General features: G+C 43.7%; 2 protein-coding genes across 11 annotated transcripts in view; both read left to right on the forward strand.

The window, feature by feature from the left end:
• Positions 1-5,609, forward strand: part of LOC130513623 (sodium channel protein type 4 subunit alpha-like) — a 77,416-nt gene extending 71,807 nt beyond the window's left edge. Inside the window, exon 35 of the transcript XR_008946781.1 lies at positions 4,640-5,609. The gene's annotated coding sequence lies outside the window, so the exon portion shown is untranslated. The remainder of the gene's footprint in view (positions 1-4,639) is intronic.
• Positions 1-22,228, forward strand: part of LOC130513627 (ribonuclease inhibitor-like) — a 34,581-nt gene that overhangs the window by 7,987 nt on the left and 4,366 nt on the right. For 4 of the 10 annotated variants that reach the window (XM_057012455.1, XM_057012462.1, XM_057012463.1 and 1 more), the window contains exons 3-9: positions 13,670-13,773; positions 15,492-15,592; positions 16,520-16,623; positions 17,173-18,989; positions 19,917-20,084; positions 20,195-20,368; positions 20,673-20,846. In XM_057012455.1, the coding sequence (XP_056868435.1) occupies positions 18,250-18,989; positions 19,917-20,084; positions 20,195-20,368; positions 20,673-20,846 (1,256 nt within the window). In that variant the 5' untranslated portion in view covers positions 13,670-13,773; positions 15,492-15,592; positions 16,520-16,623; positions 17,173-18,249. Of the gene's footprint in view, positions 1-13,669; positions 13,774-14,829; positions 15,352-15,491; positions 15,593-15,631; positions 15,673-16,519; positions 16,624-17,172; positions 18,990-19,916; positions 20,085-20,194; positions 20,369-20,672; positions 20,847-22,228 lie in introns of those variants that run through there. The other 6 variants (XM_057012457.1, XM_057012461.1, XM_057012458.1 and 3 more) reach the window with 6 other exon arrangements.

Genomic DNA, 22,228 nt, shown 5'->3' on the forward strand with positions numbered 1-22,228 from the left:
ACCTCTCCATCTGATGGTTCTGGACCTGAGCTACAACACGTTGCAGGATCCAGGAGTGAAGCTGCTCTGTTCTGGACTGGAGAGTCCAAACTGTAAACTGGAGAGGCTCAGGTCAGTCTTCATTTTTCTACCTATATACCAGCTGCTAAGATGGTGAAGTGAGGCTGTTCTCAACACTGCTGTGATGCACCACATTAAAAAAATTCCTTGTAATATCGTGAATTCAGGTCTGACCCAACTAAGAACTAACGTAGGTTTAGTACTGACGCAGATAACATGCAGACCTGCTCCGTATAACCTCATCCTGCATTTTTCAGATTGATTGACTGCAGCTTATCAGAGATCAACTGTGGCTCTCTGGCCTCGGCGCTGAGGTCCAATCCCTCCCATCTCAGAGAACTGGACCTGAGTTGGAACCAGCTGCAGGATTCAGGAGTGAAGCTGCTCTGTGGTTCTCTCCACTTTCCAAACTGCCGACTGGAAACTCTGAGGTAAACACCATTCTCAAAAATGTCCATTATTCCATCCGAGGGTCCTCACACTTTCTGAGTGTGTGTGTTGTGCCCAGTTCCTTCAGGAGGGAGGGCCACACGGGGACCACTTATTCATGATAAATTGATTTAAGGACAATGAAAAAGCCGACAGATGGTCACCAAAATTAGACAAAACTAGGTGAGGGTGCCTGGTAGACACCAGCCAACGAGGAGGGAGATGGCGAGGGAGACAGGAAGTCATCTAAGACAGGTTGTGCCTTTAAAGATGAGCCACAGGTGAGATGGATCTCCATGATGAGATGGGAGGGAAAGAGGTGGGAGAACCTGGGAAGAGTGAGGGCCAGAACAATATATATTCTCCTTTGGAACAGTGCAAACCTGAGAGGTTGGAATTGTGGTAATTACATATTACTATCATTTTTTAACCTGTAACTAAATTAAATATTTACAGATCATGCCTTTGATTAACCTTTCAGATTAATACTGGTTTCACTTATAACCTTATAAAAGTTTCCCTTCTTTATTTAGATTAAGGAGCTGCAGTTTATCAGAGATCAGCTGTGACTCTCTGGCCTCGGCGCTGAGGTCCAATCCCTCCCATCTCAGAGAACTGGACCTGAGTCAGAACCAGCTGCAGGATTCAGGAGTGAAGCCGCTGTCTGATCTCGTAGAGAATCCAGACTATGGGCTGGAGACATTGAGTCAGTAGCTGGTTGAAGCCAGTCAACTCCCGCTCATCTGCTGCATCACTCACTGACCACTGGTGAAGAGCATCTGTGGAAACATCTGCCGTCTACTCCCTCCATAGATGAAAAATTCAGTTTTTAAAAAGCGGTGGTGGACTTTCAGGAGATCAGTCGATGGTCGACAAAGCAGAAGCAGCTTCGCCTTGAAGTTAAATTAGTTCCTGGTATCACACAATGCATCTTTATAAAGTTCTAAATGGCTCCTCGGCCACTCTTATAAGCATGGAAACATTCTCTTAATTGTCTCTTCAAATGTCTGTATTATACGTTACTATTTTACATCATGCCTTCAGAATCTTTAGGGTTTAGTATTTACTGTCTCTGTGACATGGAGCATTGGAATATTTCAGCTGCAGCCAGCAAAAACCATCAGAATGACGGCTATCGGTGGGAACCGCAGGTCATTTGACTTTAGTCAGTCTGTTCAATGTTATAGGATTTATTGCAATCTAATAAAAACAAATAATAAATGTGGGAAATAGGAAATAAAAAGAAGCAAAATGACCAAATAAAACTCCCATCAATACTGTAAATTTAAAGATGTCAAGAATGGAATATCAGCTTAAATGCAATCAAACATAAAGTGAAAAGGCCTCCTTTAAGTTTACTGCAAAAATAAACACAAAATCCAGAGCGACACGTGCCAAAAACGTCTCATTCTCTCTTCTGTCTCCACTCATTCTTTTATATTCTCTTAAGATAATGGGGACGGGGTCGTGTGATAACAAAACAACCTAATTGGGGACTATATTTTTGTTGCAAGAACTTTGGCTCTTCAGAAGTTTCAATGTTGGCTTCCACAGATTGTGCATCCACTAAAAACTCAGTGTTTTTGAGGAACTACCAGGAGTGGCTGGAGTGGAGCCCAATGACGCTATAGCTACATATAGCTACATATAGATCACCGTTATCCTCAACCCAAAAGACCACCAGTTGGCGCAGCAATACTAAAGATAGGAGGTTGTTGTCGTTGCGCAGACGCGGAGTGATCACGCACAAACGTGCCCTATGTTCTATATACCGTATGTTCGCGACCAAAGGGCGCAGCGTATTAAAAGGTGCAGCCTCAGTTACGGGTGCTATTTCTGTATTTAACACATACATCAGGCGCTCCGGATTATAGGGCGGGGCATGGTAAAACATACCGGTACGATAGCTTAAAACATGCATGCTAGCGTGTATTTACCAATTTTGCAAAAGCCGACGAGTCACAACAATGTTTCCAAAATTAAAATTTTCGTATTTTTCGTATTTTGTTATTAAGCCCCAGAGGGCTGAAGCAGGACCGCTGTTAAAAATGTATCAGTCCGCGCTTCCAGTTCTGGTGCAACGTCCAGTTCTAGATGTATGAATCCGCGTATTGACGTTTCAACGTCCCATCAGTAAAGGGAGAGATTTGGATATAGTCCCCCTGAGGTGGTGTTTTTAGAGCAGTTCTTAACAACTTTCTCTTTGCCTGATTAGAGGTCCAAACAGTATTTCACTTCCCTATAAAATACTCTTTCAATTTGCTGTTCAAGATCAGATACCACCAATAATTCATCCTCTAAAGTTTCACAATTTCTTATTCTCTCAGGCTGTTTTTAAACCTTTGGCAACATAAAATAAAGTACTCAACTGGTATTATGTCAGGCTGGTTTACATCCCATTAAAGAAGCCAGCAGAAATAAAGCACAACAGTTACACAGACTACACAAAATAATATAGAGGATATAAAAAACAATGTTGAGATGGGTTTGTGTCACTTTAGTAAAATCAAAGCATTTTTCTTTATGTGCCAGCAATGAACACAATCTAAGAAGTCTTTGACACTAAACATATGGAGCTCCTATAGAACAAACTAAAGATTTGTTGTTATTAAGATAAAGAAATGCAACATTTCCCCAAGAGAAACGATGGCGATGGAAAAAGCCCTGGCTGTGTGTGAGCATCACAGCAGGCGTGGGTTCTCCTCTCTGTAGTCATGCGGGGCTCCTTTGAAGGGCAGATGAGGAGGTTGGTTACAGATTCCCGTCAGAAAGATGATTACGGTGCCAAAGGTCATCACCGGGGTAACCAGGAAGAGGCAGAGTCGGTCTACTGTACGAGCGATGCCGCTCCAGTTATCCTTCTCCTGTCAGGACCAGACATTTACGCCACTTTTGATCTTTTTAAATCAGACTTTGGGTTGAGGACTCTGTTTGAACCCTCTGAGCTCATTGTAGTCGTTCATGTTGCGCATGTGTTTAATGATGTAGTGGCTCCATCCACACCGGCTTGATCTCTGCGTACAGCTGATCGCTCGCTCCTCCCTCTTCTTGTGGTTTCACAGCTACTCACAGACACCAAAGCTCAGAACTCAAATGAAGCTACTGATGCTTCTATATCTCATGTGTTTAAATGTTTCTGGAAACGTCCTGGCAGCGTGTGTGACTCGGGTCACCAGTCCGTGTCTCCCAGACTGTTTCTCAAACATCAGCTCACTGCGGGACTTCACACTGTCGTACTCCTCAGCCGAGGCCATGTAGCCCACTGAGCTGGATCGCCGCGGTAACGCTCCATCCCAGTACGGCTCTGCCTCAGCAGGGCAGGACATGCGCAAGATGCGGGGTAGGTATCGCTCGAGGAAGAGCTGGCAGAAAAAGAAAACAGGATTTGGAACACTGATACTGATGTGTGTATGTCTGTGTGTTATAGTGGAAAAACCACATGTTCATATATCCTCTTTCATATGTTATTAAGTCACAGGTTCATATATCCTCTTTCATATGTTATTAAGTCATAGGTTCATATATCCTCTTTCATATGTTATTAAGTCATTTGTTCATATATCTCTTTCATATGTTCTTCAGTCACATGTTCATATATCCTCTTTCATATGTTATTAAGTCATATGTTCATATATCCTTTATATTCTCGTTCATATGTTATTAAGTCACATGTTCATATATCTGATGTTCATCTGTTCAACAAAGGGACAACAGGACGTGTGTGTCTTACCTGTTTGGTCCACTCAGACATGACGTGCGTGCTCGGCGTCCTGAAGTGGAGGTTGAGGGCGACCACACAGTTCAGCACCACCACCGTCACCACCACCATGATGAACATCAAATATCAGTGTTTCATATGTGTTTAGATTCTATAAAATCTTGACTCAGCTCAGTTTAAAACATCATGTCACAGTTTGTCTGCGTTTCAAACAACAATGAAAAATCCTGCCCGTGCATGCGTGAATTTGAGCGTGCAGTTCTGCCAGTCAAAGGGGAAATATTTGACGCTGATGGAGCAGGATGACCTGAAGATGGCGGGTGGTAACCAGAAGCAGAAGTATAAATAACAGGACAAGTGATACTTGTTCATTGTTATGACTATTTGATCATGTTAAAGGGGTTGAAACCATATTTTGAAAGATAAAGGCAGTGTTTGATTAGAAACTCTTTCTGAACTCTGGTGCTCTGAAACATCTCTGCTTCCATTTTCAGCTGTTTTTATTATCAATAACGTCAAATCATCCATCCATCCAAATCGTTGTCCTGTTGGACCACCAAAGGACAAACACTTTCCATTTAGCACAGACAAAAAAAACCCAAATCCTGTTTAGCAATAAAGCTCGGCTCCATTCTCAGGTTTGTAGGTGTAGCATGAAGTCAGGCCCACTGCTGCTTTCTGCAGCTTTAGGAGAACAAGAATAGATTTTATCAGCAGACTGTGAGAATAAACAAGTGGAGTTTGTTCCTGATTGTAGCAGGAACCTCTGCGCACGTAAAGCTAACACAACCAGCAGGATCAAATTAGACACACAACAGACAGTAGATGGGGCCAAAGAGTAAAGATGCTTTTTGTAAAAATAAATAAATAAAATAATTAATATTAAAAGATACAGCTGAGGCTGAAAGTGTCTGAAATAGTCTAATAGTTTGATTATTTCTCCCTCTTCACATTAAACAAGACTTTAAAATTCCTCTTCTGTGATTAAGAAGCTCACCCATTTTCCGCATGTCAAGCTTTGCCTCCGTCCTGAGGTTCAACCATAAACTATTCTAAAAACGGAATAATTAAAATAGGAAAAGGATAATAATATTAGAATAAGCAAGGGATTGCGAAGTACACAGTCACAGATTCTCAATTTTTATGCTTATTTTTGTGAATATATTTTAGATTTGATATTTTTTTTAAATTTGAAACTTTACTGTGTTTCCTTATGTGTTTATCTGCTTTGTGTTATGTGACTGAGGATCGAAACATTTTTACATGTATTTTTGAGCATAACTTAAATTACATTTGTGTAATGCTAATAGTTTAATATCATACAGTGTAAATATTTGCATGAGGAAGTTTATGTAATGACAGAAACTACATTTTGGGTATAAATAAAATTGATGAGTCCTTATATTTTCTGTTAAGTTTCAATGTATTTGTTATTTGACTCTTTATTTGCATATTTGAATGAAACTTTAACGCAGAGTTGTCTGCTCCTTTGTTTACTTCCGGTTACTGTCGCTAATTTCCGGTCTCGTGAGCTCACTCTCGCTAGCTTGTCACTGACGGTGGTTGTCAGCGCAGCATCAGCGAGTCTCCAGCCGGACGCGGCTCCTTCGTGCGTCCACAGAGGCTCCGTCTGTCTCCTACTGACTTGTATCTCTACATTTTGTGACTTGTATCTCTACATTCGCGCTGGTTGTCAAACGTTTGCTGGAACTTGTGGCGCTCGGCTGCCGGCGACGGCAACTATATCTGTTTTAAAGAAGCGGAGGAGACCGCGGAGGAGGTTCCGAGGATGAACCCTCAGTGCGCCCGCTGTGGGAAGATCGTCTACCCGACAGAGAAAGTGAGCTGCCGGACAAGGTGAGCTGGATGACCCGGAGAAGCGTCCTTTTAGTCCGTTTTTGCGAGGATGACAGAAACGGGAACCTTTGGGCAGGTCCTGTGAAGTTGGACACGTCGGTGATTGAGAAGTGGAAGGAAAACGACCCTTAAATAGCTTTTTAGGACTTAAATGGCAGATATCACAGAAAAAGAGCTCATCAATAACTGTAAATTAGCTTGACTTGCTGGTCAAACCAGGCTTTTGAAGGAAATCTGGCCTCGTTTTAAGTTTTTTAAATGCATTTCTTTAAACTCTTAGAACACAGAGGAACTCTTGTGTTGGGGTCAGAAAAGGTACATTTCTACCTGGTAAAATTCAGTCAAAAGAGCACTAAAAGCATGAATAAACTGAATCATGTAGATTCTAATGACATAAGCTGGAGCTCCTCCAGTTACAGCCCATAATGAGACTGCAACTGTTTCTGTGAAAGTGAACTTTTATACAGTTTACATTCTGCAGATTTCTGTCAAATTTCAATGCAAACATTCACGTTAATGGATATAATAGAAATCTGTTACACATCATGGATCAGTCAGTAATCTGGGACAACAGCAACGTTTAATCCTGGATCACTGCTCCATATATTTAAATGAACAAAGACGGCTGATACTGATTTAAGACAGAATTTGTGCATTTTGATGATCACATTCATTGGATTTTTAACCACTGATGGAAACATATTGATTCATTTAAATCAGGGGTGTCAAAGTCAAATGGACGGAGGGCCAAATAAAAAATGTAGCTCCAAGCCGAGGGCCAGACTGATCCAATGTTCATTGGAAAATTTTAAAATGACGGCATATAGTCTAGTGAAGCAAATTGAACCAACTGAAAACCTAACAAATATTTTACAATATGATCAGATAAATAAAGCAATAGTTTCTTATGGCTCTGTCAGTCATTTTTAATTTTCAAGAGGCACAAAAGACAAATTTGCTTTCTATAAAAATCCCCATAACATGAACATTAAATGAATGAAGCGGTATTATTCAAGGCACCATCAGTAGATTTTCTCATTTAGCAAAAGTGGGCTAAATTTACTTCAAAGAAAAAAATTATAACAGCAATTTTCTATCATTCACTCAACTGAAATATTTTTAGAACATAATTGGATTGAAACACAATAACATAAAGTGCAAAAATCTATTAAGCAAAAACAACACTTTCTTCAAGGAAAAGGCTCATGTGCAGTGAAAAATATTGAACTTTGAAACTTGAGCTGAGTAATAATTGTAAATGTGTTATTGCAGCTTAATGTTCACTTGTTTGAGGCTGATTCTTGGTGGTGTCTCATCTTTTGGACGAGTTCATCAATGTTGGGGGTCCGGCTCTGAGCTGAGGAACTCCTCACAACTGAGTGAAGGTGTTCAGCAGGAAGTCCACTTCTGTGTGATGTTTTGTTCAGCTTCATCAAAGAAAGCAGTTGTTCCCGCAGGTCTGTGCTGCCAAACACAGGCAACGTTGGAGCAGCCTGGATGTGTGTCGGGGAGGAAACGGGCAAACTCCGCAGCACCCACTGCCCCATGTGTTGCCTTCAGGGCATCACTGCATTGGAGCTCAATCACCTCCATTTGGAGCTTTGGTGCTGAGCTTTCCACCTCAACCTCAAACGGACGGCTGAGCAGTTCAAACCTGCTTTTTGGTGCTTTTAAGTCAGTGACTCGGCGTGGGAAGTCAGCGGCGAGAACACTCATTTAATCAGCAAACTGTGCTCGGGAACACGCTGGTAGAGAGCTTCTCTTTCAGGGTCTGGCAGCTGGGAAAGTGGCTCAAGTTTCCTTTGTGCATCTGTGCCTCCCACAGAGTGCGTTTGGTTCTAAAGGCCTTCACTGTACTGTACATATCAGAGGGGACACCACCCCGACCCTGCAGCTGCTGCTTCATTGCATTCAGATGACTCGGAATGTCCCACAGAAAAGCCGTTTCACACAAGAACCTTTGGTCTGGGAGCTGAGTTGTGTCTTTCCCTTTGCTGTCCAAGAACATCCGATCTCCTCAGGAAGCTGGAAACATCTGTGCAGCACCTTTCCCTGGCTTAGCCATCGCACCTCAGTGTGAGGGGGCAAATCACCACGCTGCGTTTGCCACTGGCTCAGAAACGCCTTGAACTGGCGCTGAATTAAACCTTTGGCTCTGATAAAGTTCCCTGCGTGCGTGATGGTGAACATTCCATGTTCCATGTTCAGGGCTTCAGCACACAACGATTCCAGGTGTATGATGCAATGATGAGCTGCCAGTTCAGCCGTAACGTTTTCCTCCTGCATCTTCTCCCGTATCTTGGCCACCAGTCCACTCCTGTGTCCACACATGGCAGCTGCTCCGTCTGTTGTCCAACCCACCAGTTTTTCCCGAGGCAGCTCCATCTCATTTCCACATCTTGACACCTCTTCATACAAATCCTGTCCTGTGGTTGTGCCGTGCACAGGACGTAACGCCAGAAACTCCTCTGTCACGTTGAGGCTGGAGTCCCCTCTAATGTCGCTGCTCTCATCCACAGCCAGGGAAGATGCCATGAAATCTTTCCCCTTTTTCTCCAGCTGCTCTTTTAGATTGAGGGACAACAATGGTGTTTCTGCTCAGGCTCCCGTTTCAAAAGAGTCGCCTTTTGTCTGGGCAAACTTGCTCACAAACTCTAAGCATGCAGTGTTTGATGGAATCCCCCTCTGGAAATGGCCGGGCTGATTGAGCGATCTCTTCTGCCAGAATCAAACTGGCCTTGACAGCAGCCTCGCTTTGAGATTTGGCTTTTCTGAACAGAGCCTGTCCAGATTTGAGGCCTGGTTTTAACTCCTCAACCTTCTGTAGCTTTTGTTCCATGTCCATATTCTTGTCTTTGTCCGCGTGTTTAGCTTCATGATGGCGTCTCAGATGATATTCTTTCATTACCGCCACCCTTTCTCCACACAGAAGACACCCAGGTTTCCCAGCTGCCTCCGTGAACATGTACTCCCACTCCCACCTTGTTTGAACCCCCGGTTCTCAGTGTCCACCTTCCGTTTTGCCATTTTATGGGTATCTGAAAGTTAACTTTTGCTGTTATGCTAATGACTACTGATAAATAATGAAATGAAGCCACCTCCCGCTCAGACTGTCACCGTTGCATTGTGGGAAATGTAGTATTGGCCTGTGTAAAACATCTGCGGCCTGTGGGCCGGTTCTAATAATAAATCAATATCATCCCGGGGGCCATAGAAAACCCTCGACCTTGACTCTGACATATGAGCTTTAAATGATTTCTTTTGACTCCCATTTATTTGGCTGTTTGGATCTCATCTTTGCTAGTGTGTGTGTGCGCGCACGCTCTATGGAACTGGCATAAAGGATGTTAAAATTAGTCTAAATTAGTCTAAATTAAATAAAAAATCATCCATTCATCATTCCCAACAGGCGGTGTTTGATTAGAAACTCTTTCTGAACTCTGGTGCTCTGAAACATCTCCGCTTCCATTTTCAGCTGTTTTTATTCTCAATAACATCAAATCATCCATCCATCAAATCGTGGTCCTGTTGGACCACCAAAGGACAAACACTTTCCATTTAGCACGGACAAAAAAACCCAAATCCTGTTTAGCAATGAAGCTGTGGGGAGAGTTTGAGGAGCGTTTCTGAGGAACACGCTGCCATATTGGGTCCAAGCTGCTGGGGTTTCTGTTGTTTCCAGGTGAATCGGTGGGCAGCGGCGTTACCGCCTGTCTCTGCCCCCCCCCCTCTCCCCGTGGTCGTGGTCACGCCGGGCATCTTAACTGGTCCCGTTTTAAACAGGTTCTGTTGGGAACAGGTGTTCTCCAGAACTGTATTTCAGGCTGCTGTGCTGAAGGGCTGTTTTCAGTAGCAATAGAGCCAGAGTGTGCCTGCTCCATATGAACCCCCCCAGGCCGTGCTTTCCTCCTGGCTGAGCCATAATCAGCTCTGGATGGACTGGTTCACGCTTGGACTGAGTCAAGATTTGATAGCTTGACTGATTCTTACAGTTTTTGATCAAACCCCCATCTGCTGATTCCAGGAGATCTTTAAAGGATCTCAGAGCTTCAGATTTATGAAGCCTGCTCAGCCCCCGGCAGCGCTGATGAAACCATTTCATTCCTTCAAAAAAGCAGAACATGAAGCTCCAGAAAAGGTTTTTGGATCAAGTTTCCAACAGAACGAGGACAAGTGGGTAAAAGCGCCACTTTAAAGCCTCCAGGCCTCAGAAAACATCCACCTTTAGGACGCCTGACTTTAGAGGATCGTCGGTTCGCTCCGAGCACAAGAACAAACATGTTTAACCTCAGTCCAAGAACATCTGACCTGAAATGATCAAAAACCTTCAGCGTAAAAAGATGGTGGAGAGAAAGCTGCTGGGAGGTTCTCAGAAGAGAAGTGGCATTAAAGCCAGCTGGAAGAGTCCAGCCTGCTTCCTGCTCCTCCAAACAGGCGTCTCCACACCAACACTGAGGAACACGGGCTTCTGTTCTTCCTTCTTCTCTTCTGACTATTGTGTGTTTGATGAATGCAGCATCCACTCACTGCCCCCCCCCCCCCCCCCCCTCATTTACACTGCTCCTGGTTTCACAATGGTCGTCAAACTGGTTTCACCAGCTTCACATCAGTCGCTCAGAAAGCTCATATTTGGAGATAGTTGCCTTTTTCGGATTGTTTCGCCCCGAATTTCCGATGGGAAGAAGTTTTTTTCTTTTTCCTTTGGAAGACAAAATGTTCAACATGATAATTTCTGAAGAGATGAAAATACGACACGAGAGGTCAGAAGGTTGGGCGGAAGTTTTCTGGTCTTGTGGAAGGATGAAACCTTTGAACTCTGACAGTTCAAAGCTGAAGAATGAGATGATCCTCCCCAAAGGGATGGCGAGGTCCAGACAATAAACCTGAGTGTTTTTGTGTCCGGTTATTAACATGTTCCATGCTTTTCCTCCTGCAACAGTTCATCACACCTGCTCAGTGAAACCTCGGTGTAAAGGAGGTGAAGCCGTGCCTCAGTGACTCTACTTTGGTGTTTTAGAAACTAACAGTTATTAGATGAATATACAGTGTGCACGTACGCGCACACGTGTGTATAAACACTTAATACACGCGTGTGCGTGGATGTAGACTTTTTAGTACTTTGGGTTCATAGACTTTTTAGTGTGTCCGATGATGGAACCTGCCTGGAACATCTGGTCCACAGAAAAAGCAAAACAGCTCACAGAACTGGTCCAGTTTAGGCCCAAAAATGACAATAAATAATTTAAATGTGTGACACAGTTTCAGTCGTCATCTGAATTCATCAAAAATATTTAAACCAACAAACTACACACAGAACCGCAAAGTTTAGAGCTTAAAGGGAGCGACAGGTGAAGATTTAAAGCTCAACGCAGCTGAAGAAGTTCCAAAAAGGAGAAATATCATGTGGCGCTTTACCGCCACCCGGTGGACACGTGTGGAACTGCACACAATAGTTAAACGCGCTCAAGATTCAAGATTCAAGATTCAAGATAACTTTATTGATCCCTTAGGGGGTGTCCACCAGGGAAATTAGCATCTCCAAAGATCTACAGCATCTACAAAATTTCCCACACCATTCCCCCCATCAAACCTATTAAAGATAATAGAATATAAGAGAATAAGAAATAAAATAAAATAGAATAAATTAAAAATAGAATATGAATATAACAATATAAATATAAAACTATAAAAATGTGCAGTCCTTCTGTTGGCCCTCCTCCCCCCAGTGAGGAGTTGAACAGTCTGATGGCTCGGGGGATGAATGAGTTCCCCAGTCTGTTGGTCCTGAACTGGGGAGGCGCAGCCTCTGGCTGATCAGGCTTCTCTGGCTGGATGACAGTGTGCAGAGGGTGGCGGACATTGTCCATGATGCTCCGCAGTTTGTCGATAGTTCTCCTCTCTGCCACTGTCGCCAGAGGTTCCAGCTTCATCCCCACCACCGAGCGGCCCGCCTGATCAGCTTCTCCAGCTCCGACACCTTCTGACCTCTGCTGCTCCTCCTGGACTCCAGGGCTGCAGAAATATGCTGCTTTTACAAGTCTTTAAAATCTGTGAAGCATCATAAATCTTACTTATTATTTATTTATTTATTTAACTAAGTTAGTCAGTTTTAATTTAATGCAAAAACATATTTAAGGCTTTAAAATAGCAAAACAACTTTTAATCTTGAACCCTCCCAGAATGTTTTTTAGTAGTAATATTAATCAACAGCCATAAAGTTGTTCATTAACAGCGGAAAAAGGAAAGGTAAAGTATTCCGTTCAGACTGAGCAGGAAGACTGAAGACCGACAAGGTGAGTGAAACGAAGAGCATTATTGAAAAGAATTGACAGTTGTGTTGGAGATAAAATCAAGATTTGAAAACATTTTTGTGACTATTGAACAGCTGCATAGAGCTGAAGAATCTTGAGTAAGAAAATTCAACTAGACTTCATATTTAGTTTTAGCACAAAACATCATTATACATTATTAATGAATCGGTCTTATTTAACTTTCTTATAGTCTGGCTTTAGTTATAGTTGAATAGTCTTTCTAAGTGAAGTTTAGTTTATTTTTCTGCTCTTTGCTACTGATCCTAAAAGAACTTTGAACTTTAAACCCTCCCAGAACGCTTTAATGGTAGTAATATATACGCCATAAAGCTGTTGATTAGGTTTTAAAAGTGAAAGTATTCTGTTCAGACGAAGCAGGAAAAGCGACATTTTGTGACAGGTGAAAAGCTCTTAGAGTTATTAGAGTTGTTCAACAGTCCAGGTTACAGCTGGATATTTTGGTATTACCTGTCAAACAACATCTAATCGTGGGCAAGTTAGCATCTCTCAGCCGGACCAATTTAAGACAATGAAGTTTAAAAAATAACTAACTAAATAAATCCACACAGGATCACAGGACACCAACAGGATTTTGGGTTCATGTTGCACGTTTTCTCCCAGTGGTTTATTGTTCTATGTTGTGGAACCACTGTGAAAGAAATGCAGGAGTGGGTGTCATTTCTTTCATCTATTTTAAAAGAGCAGTGATCTTTGAGGACTTGGATCATAGAAATAATTGAAGAGGGGAACAAAGGAGGGAAGTTAAAAAGTCCTGACTAGTATGTTTATGTAGCACCAGATAATTTAGTGGCTGAGCTGAAGACAGTCCTTTCACCATGTTGGCCTGTGGAAAACCAGTGTTGTCGGCCCGATGGACCAGCGTCCCTGTCGTTGCCGGACCACCGTTGGCCCACCAGTTGGGTTTTGGGATCAAAGTGGGGGCGTTTCCTGTATCCGGTTCTCCTCACGGATCCATGACTACAACATGTTGCTGCAAGTGCAGAGACGTTTGCTCTGGAAAACTTTAGAGCACATTCAGTGCTGCAGGATGAGGGGCTGGAAAAGGTGCCAGTTCTTTTCTCACTGCAGGGAACAGTTAAAAAAAGCAGCTTAAACTCTGAAAACATGAAAATTATACAGAGACATCATTGATTTATTGATTCAGTTGTTATCCAGAATGGATTAGAAATGTTCCTGTTTGATAAAAATGCAGTGAATTGGGATTATTTAACTACAACCTCTACAGATTATTTACCTTCATCACAGTCTCATCACTATTTCTGATGTTCCTCAGGATGGACGAGGACAGAGCAGAGTCCACAGTGCCCAGCAGGGTGTCCTGAAGAGCAAAGTCGACCCTTTAAACTTCGGTATCGGACCTCAAGGCGAACCTTTAAAGTAAGGTTTTCTGAACCATATAACTCTGCCTTAAAACATTTCACAACCATACAAAACATCATTTTGTAGGTATTAGCCTCCACTATCGTGAAAAATGAAATCCATCAGGTCCTTAAAATGAAACGGTGCACCAACATGTCAGGCGTTCGCTCCCATTAACTCCCATGTTAATTTTAGTGTGGTAAATCTTTTAAAACTGAAAATTGCTTCTGTTTTTAACTGGTCATTTCTCCTACATGGGTTAACATCATCTCACAAAAATTCCTAGGCATATATTTTAAAGTTTCCCAACAATATCCATCATTGCAGAGTGCTCCAGCTCTCCATTTAGATACGGATGTCCCCCCCCCCCTCCCCGGGACATGGTCAAAGCTCTCCCGGAGGGGTGAGTTGAAGCTCCTTCTGACGGGAGACTCCGCCAGCGTTCCCAGCAGACCCTCACAACACGTTTGGGTCTGGCGGGTCTGTCCGGCATCCTTCCCCACCATCGGAGCCAACTCACCACCAGGTGGTGATCAGTTGACAGCTCCGCCCCTCTCTTCACCCGAGTGTCCAGAACATGCGGCCGCAAATCCGATGACGCGACCACAAGTCGATCATCGATCTGCGGCCTAAGGCGTCCTGGAGCCAAGTGCACATGTGGACGCCTTTATGCCTGAACAAGATGTTTGTTATGGACAATCTGAGACGAGCACAGAAGTCCAATACCCTCCTGGGCTACCACCTTATCGTGGTGGAGGGGTTTGCCTGTCCCAATGATCCTAGGAGCTCCGTTGTCTGGGGCTTTATGCCCCTGGTAGGGCCCCCCATGGCAAACAGGTCCTAGGTGAGGGACCAGACAAAGCGTAGCCCAGGACCCCCTAATGATGCTGAACAACATTGGTGCCAAGTTTCCCTTGCCCGGATGCAGTCACCGGGGCCCCCTCCTGGAGCCAGGCCTGGGGGAGGGCACGTTGGTGAGCGCCTGGTGGCCGGACCTCTGCCCAGGGAGTCCGGCCGGGCACAGCCCGAAGAGGCAACATGGGACCCCCTTCCTGTGGGCTCACCACCTGCAGGAGGGGCCGGGGGGTCGGGTGCATTGTGTGTTGGGTAGCGGCCGAAGGCAGGGACCTTGGCGGTCTGATCCCCGGCTGCATAAACTGGCTCTAGGGACATGGAATGTCACCTCTCTGGTGGGAAAGGAGCCTGAGCTGGTGCGCGAGGTTGAGAAGTTCCGACTAGATATAGTCGGCCTCACCTCGACGCACGGCAAGGGCTCTGGAACCAGTCTTCTCGAGAGGGGTTGGACTCTCTACCACTCTGGAGTTGCTGATGGTGAGAGGCGACGGGCAGGGGGGCAATTCTGGTTGCTCCCCGGCTCAGTGCCTGGATATTGGAGTTTACCCCGGTGGATGAGAGGGTAGCCTCCCTTCGCCTTCGGGTGGGGGGACGGATCCTGTGGCCCAAACAGCAGTTCAGCGTATCCACCCTTTTTGGAGTCCTTAGAGGGAGTGCTGGAGAGTGCTCCTTCTGGGGGCTCCCTCGTCCTCCTGGGTGACTTCAATGCTCACGTCGGCAGCGACAGTGAGACCTGGAGAGGTGTGATTGGGAAGAACGGCCCCCTGATCTGAAATGTTCCTGTTTGATAAAAATGCAGTGAATTGGGATTATTGAACTACAACCTCTACAGATTATTTACCTTCATCACAGTCTCATCACTATTTCTGATGTTTCCTCAGGATGGACGAGGACAGAGCAGAGTCCACAGTGCCCAGCTGTGTGTCCCTGAAGAGTGACATGTCCAAAGATGGACAAATAACTTCAGAGGTTCAGACAAAATGTAAGAAAACTAAAGTGTGATGATGTGTTTGTGTGGCCCCCTTTAAACTTCGGTATCGGACCTCAAGGCTCACCTTTAAAGTAAGGTTTTCTGAACCACATAACTCTGCCTTAGAACATTTCACAACCATACAAAACATGATTTTGTAGGTATTAGCCTCTACTATCGTGAAAAATGAAATTCATCAGGTCCTTAAAATGAAACGGTGCACCAACATGTCAGGTGTTCGCTCCCATTAACTCCCATGTTAATTTTAGTGTGGTAAATCTTTTTTAAAACTGAAAATTGCTTGTGTTTTTAACTGGTCATTTCTCCTACATGGGTTAACATCATCTCACAAAAATTCCTAGGCATATATTTTAAAGTTTCCCAACAATATCCATCATTGCAGAGTGCTCCAGCTCTCCATTTAGATACGGATGGGTAAGACATGGCAGGTCTGTGCAGCTTGTTCTGCCACACTGTTCCACCACATGTCATGAAAATTCATTAAAAAGTCTATTTTTAAGGCTCCTGGTTCTAATAAACCCATAGACAACAATATCAGTCATTTCTAAATGGTTGAAATAAGCTTTTGAATATGCGTGACCTCTGTGCTATTTAATGATCAGTTTCAGAGACCAGACGACTGTATTTGGAGCATAAATGGAGAACTTTTGTTCTATTCTATGAGTTTATATTCCTGATTTGGCACTTTTATTTTTAACATAAATTCACAATGAGGAAAAGCCACTAAACACTTAGATCAAATACACTTTTCTCCAACTAAACGAGCTTGTTAGAACGTAAATAACTTTATATTTTTTGCTCAGTGTTCATTCAATCTTCAACTGTCAGAGCAAACTGAAAGTAGAAGTGAACGCAGCCTTTCTTAGGCGTTGCTAACGCCCAGTAGACATGTATAACCACTATTCCCATTTTTGACAGGTATCAGAAACGGTCTGCTTCCATTGGAGATTCCTCCTGTCCCGAGGGTGAAAAGAAACGGAGAACTGAACTGCAGACCGCCGACCTGAACAACAGCGTCTCACGTAAGCTCGTACATTTGTATTTATAAGATACTTTTGGGTCGGAATAAAGGAACAACTTGTGTATTTACAATGTGCAAGAGAAGATCCAGAGAGCTCTTGTTTGGTTCCACTGGAACCCCTGGACCCTCTTCAGACCTTCCTAAATGCTTAGACAGTATTTAGCAACATTTAGTCATTTAGTTCTGGAAAGTGTTAAAGAGCTGAAGGCAGGTGACCTTTACAGGACAATGGGTCTGCTGAGTATGATGTGTTTGGAGAAGGTTTGATGTGTTTTTCTAAATATCATCCAGCTTTTACCAGCTGTTTAGTCCAAGCAAACTCTTGGAAGACATGGAAATGGTTGTTATAGACTAAATTAGATTGAAACCAATGAAATAAAAGAATAGGTGTACATAAGAAGACATAACATTTAAAAGTGACAGTAAGATGGGTCATTACCCGACTGTTGCTTCTATCATTCAAACATGACAGAAATTTTCCAGTTGAGGACATCTGTGTTACTGCTGTAGATGACAATTGTAAAAGGATTTAAAAGATTGTTTGTTTTAGAGGGTGGTGAACTGCAGGAGGTGATAGAAGGTCATAAGATCAGTCTGAAGAGAAGATGTGAACATGTGACTGAAGGAACTCATGAAGCAGGAAGTGGAACCCTGCTGAACAAGATCTACACTGAGCTCTACATCACTGAGGGACAAAGTGAGGAGGTGGACACACAACATGAGGTGAGGCAGCTTGAGAGAACCTCCAAGAAGAACATCCAGGACACTCCAATCAAGTGCCAGGACATCTTCAAAGTCTTATCTGAGCAACAGAGACACATCAGAGTGGTTCTGACCAACGGTGTCGCCGGCGTTGGAAAAACCTTCTCAGTGCAGAAGTTCAGTCTGGACTGGGCAGAAGGTTTGGAGAACCAAGACATCAGTCTGGTGCTTCTGCTCTCATGCAGGGAGCTGAACTTGATCAGAGATGAGCAGCACAGTCTTCTCTCACTGCTTCATGTTTTCCATCCAACATTACAGAAGATCAGAGCAGAAGATCTGACTGTCTGGAAACTTCTGTTCATCTTTGATGGCCTGGATGAAAGCAGATTTTCACTGGGTTTCAACAAGCATCAGGTCATCTCTGATGTCACACAAGTATCGTCTGTTGACGTGCTCCTGGTGAACCTCATCCAGGGGAACTGCTTCCCTCAGCTCTCATCTGGATCACCTCCAGACCTGCAGCAGCCCATCAGATTCCTCCCTCGTGTGTTGACAGGATCACAGAAGTACGAGGCTTCACTGACTCCCAGAAGGAGGAGTACTTCAGGAGGAGGTTCAGTGATGAAGATCTGTCCAAGAGAATCATCTCACACATCAAGGCCTCCAGGAGCCTCCACATCATGTGTCTGATCCCAGTTTTCTGCTGGATCACTGCTATAGTTCTGGAGGACATGATGACCACAGACCAGAGAGGAGAGCTGCCCAAAACCCTGACTGACCTCTACTCACACTTCCTGAGGGTTCAGATAAAGAGGAAGAAGCAGAAGTATGGAGGAAAGAGACCAGGGAACTGACTGAGGCTGATAAAGAACTCCTTCTGAAGTTGGGTCGGCTGGCGTTTGAACATCTGAAGAAAGGAAACATCATGTTCTACTCTGAAGACCTGGAGCGATGTGGACTGGACGTCTCCGAGGTGTTGGTGTACTCAGGAGTTTGTACAGAGATCTTCAAAAGAGAGAGTGTGATCTTCCAGAAATCAGTCTACTGCTTTGTTCATCTGAGCATTCAGGAGTTTCTGGCTGCCGTCTACATGTTCCACTGTTACACCATCAATAAAAGGATTATGGAGTCTTTCACAAAATATTTGAAACCAAACCCTTTTTCCTGGTTTGTTGGGTTGTTAAATAACGATCCAGTCAAATCTCTTGATGACTTCCTCAGGAGAGCACTAATGAAATCTCTTGAAAGTAAAAATGGCCACCTGGACTTGTTTGTTCGCTTCCTTCATGGTCTCTCTCTGGAGTCCAATCAGAGGATCTTGGATGGACTGTTGGATCAGATGGAGAACCACCCAGAAACCATCCAGAAGGTCCTCAACAACCTGAATGAGGTGAACAGTGATAAAATCTCCCCAGACAGAAGCATCAACATCTTCCACTGTCTGACGGAGATGAAGGATCAGTCAGTCCATCAGGAGATCCAAGAGTTCCTGAAGTCAGGGAAGAAATCAGAGAGGGAACTGTCAGAGATCCACTGTTCAGCTCTGGCCTACCTGCTGCAGATGTCAGAGGAGGTTCTGGATGAGCTGAACCTGCAGCAGTACAACACCTCAGATGAGGGACGACGTCGCCTGATTCCAGCTGTGAGGAACTGCAGGAAGGCCGTGTAAGTAAAGATTTTTGGGGCCGGACATCGGCGTTTAAATCAAGCGAGTCGATCATGTCAGGTAGCAATACCCCCTCCAGTGGTCATTCCTTCAATTCTTTATCTCCATTGCAGCGTCCATAAATTAAAAAAAACAACAATTCATTCAGAAATGTTCAACACTGGCTGGATATAAGTTCAAAGGTCAATCCTGACAAACCAACATAAGGCAGGAATAATAGGAGCCACAAGTTAACTGACTATCATGAAGTTAATGTCATGTCATTAAATAACTTTTGTTTGTTTGTATACATCGTATTCAAACGACAGAAAAACACATTTTAACTAATGACACGTGACTATTTTGCTTCATTTGTTCAACGTAAAAACAGCCGGCCTCGTTGGTTTAAATGGGTGTTTTAGGTCTTTGTGGCGGTTCCGTTTGGAGCCTTTATGTGACCCACAAAGTTGTTTGAGCCTTTCCACACCCGTTAGGTGGCAACTTCATCACTAGCAACAAAAGGTGCAGTGAAAATGATTTGAAGGGAAACAGGCAGATAGAACAGAAGCTGAGGGCAATCGATGCAACCAGAGACTCTGATGTCATTGATCGGATCGCTGAATTAAGACTTGACGCACCATCGTACAAATTGGATGAAATGCAAAATATCCAAAGAGCCGATAGACAGATAAAAAGATGCACGTTTCTTTAAACCATTTGCTACAATCATTTTAAATATAGAGTAATTAGGAGCTGTTCTAAAATAAGACAAATGTTGAGAATAATTCAGTTGCATTTCAGATCTGATGGTCGTTCAAACTGTTGCTCTACGGTGTTGAATTTAGCTTTTCCAGGAAATGAGCTACATTTGTGTTGAGGTAGATTCTCAGATAAGTTGATTAGAAATCCCAAAGTTTGACTCACTATTTTTGTTTCATACACAACAGACTGTCTGGTAGTTTGCTTTCAAAGAGTCATTGGGAAGTTGTGGCCTCAGCAATGACGTCAAACCCTTCTCATCTACGGGAGCTGAGCTTAAGCGAGGACCAAAGCCTGGCAGTAAAGTTACTGTCTTCTGCAATGATGCATCCAAACTGCAGACTGGAGACGCTCAGGTCAGGAGGCCTCTGTTGGTCTTTTCTAAATTTCTTTACATTTTCTGCTTTTCTCTTCATTTTCATATTTAGAAATGTGTTTTTATTTGCCCCATTTATTGGTTTTCCAGACTGAGTGGCTGCAGGTTATCAGAGATCAGCTGTGGCTCTCTGGCCTCGGCGCTGAGGTCCAATCCCTCCCATCTGAGGGTTCTGGAGCTGAGTGAGACCAAGCTGAAGGATTCAGGAGTGAAGCAGCTCTGTGGTTTTCTCCAGGATCCTCTCTGTAAGCTGGAGACGCTCAGGTCAGCTTTCTTTTATCTTCCACATAACAACTAAACAATGAAAGGCTTCAAGATAAACTCCATTGACTTTTGGAGAAGAGAAGTGTAGTATGAATTGAAATGAGCCATTGAAAGTCAATTTTATAGATACTTTTTAACTATGGTGTTGCTGTAATATCCCAGTTTATCAGTGGGGGGCCAGAGCTCTCCTGACTCCAAGGGCCCTGATTAAATAATGAAATAAAATGAAATAATGATTTTGAGCAAGTGTAATATGACTTTTCCTCCAATAAGAGATCATTTCTTGCCATGATTCCTTATCCAGACTGAGTGGCTGCAGTTTATCACAGATCAGCTGTGACTCTCTGGCCTCGGCGCTCAGGTCCAATCCCTCCCATCTGAGGGTTCTGGACCTGAGTAGGAACCAGCTGAAGGATCCAGCAGTGAAGCTGCTCTGTGGTTTTCTCCAGGATCCTCTCTGTGACCTGGAGACTCTCAGGTCAGTCAGAGATGATCCAGTACTTTCCCAGGTGTAACTAGTTAGACAATAAATGTTTACATGTTTGATCTTTGTTATAAACGTAGTGTTACAGTTCTCAGAAAAAAGACCACACAGGACAGATTTGCAGTATTAAATTGGTTGTGGAAATCTGTCCCATGTGAGGATGGTCATCAATGACTAGAAAGGAAGTACCAGTTGTAGATTTGTCTTGTTTTATTTTTGGCTGGCCACAAAACCGCCCAAACATTCAGACCAATCAAAAATGGTTCTTCCTGTCTTTTAAAGATCAGAAGGAAAACTAGAAAACCCAAAAAGAAAGCTGCTGCAGTGTGCCATGCCCCTTCTCTCCTGAGAAAAGCCATCCCAAAAAAGAGAAAAGCCCAAGTGTGAAGTGAGCCCCCTGTTAAACCTTGGTACCAAAAGCCTGCAGTCATTCTCATCTGAGGTGGCTTCATTCCAGCCAGAAGCCCAAACCTGCCTCCCTCTTAAAGGGGCAGCAGGTCAGTCCAACCACAGAAACCTTCATGAAGATCTGAAGCTTTCAGCATCCACAATTGTTGCACCTCACTTCCATTGGAGTCCAAATCAGAAGTCAACAAGTTGATTCTACACCGATTCAACACAATGCAACCATTTTAAAAAGGTTTCCATCCACACATTTTTATATAAATCTGTTTGTTCATCGCCTCCTTCTGTTGTAATGGTCATTAAAGAAAATGACCTTATTGGAGTTTTTCTCCTCACAAATATGACTTTCTATGAACGATGCAATAAATGCAGCTTGCAATCTAAGACAATATGGAAGTATGTGTATATAATAGTCGTGGAAGTAGCTCATAAAATAATACATTTGCTCTTCTCATTGAATCTTTCTATGTTATTAAAGAAAAACCTGCTCTTAGTCAACAACATCTAAGACATCAACCAAAAATCCTAATTTTCTATAATCTAATATAAAACAGTAGAGAAGACTCTTTCTGCAGAGACACTGGTGGCAGGAATGCAGAAGTATCACCTGCTCAACTTGGAAGGTGGAGCAGAAACCACCAGCTGAGAAGGTCCTCAGCCAGAGGAAGTGGTGGAGAACCATGAAACTTGCTAAGCTCCACCTCAGCTCCAGAGACGGGCTGAGCTGGAGCTGTGGCACCAGGTATCGCCCAGAAGAGCCTCCAACAAACAAGCTCTTCTCTTGGGAGGAGAGGGCTTTGAATCTCAGCTCAGTGTGCTTGTCTCTAGTAGGTGGCAGCTGCACCTTTTCCTGAGGTCCTTGTTGATGCCCTGAGGGGAATTGATGCTCCTGCAATGTTTTCTGGCAGCATTGAGCTTGCAGTGGGGCAATCAAACACACTGTGGGGGGGCTCTCTTTCCTTCTCTCATCT

Source organism: Takifugu flavidus, chromosome 17, assembly GCF_003711565.1.
Source record: "Takifugu flavidus isolate HTHZ2018 chromosome 17, ASM371156v2, whole genome shotgun sequence".
Lineage (NCBI taxonomy): Eukaryota > Metazoa > Chordata > Actinopteri > Tetraodontiformes > Tetraodontidae > Takifugu > Takifugu flavidus.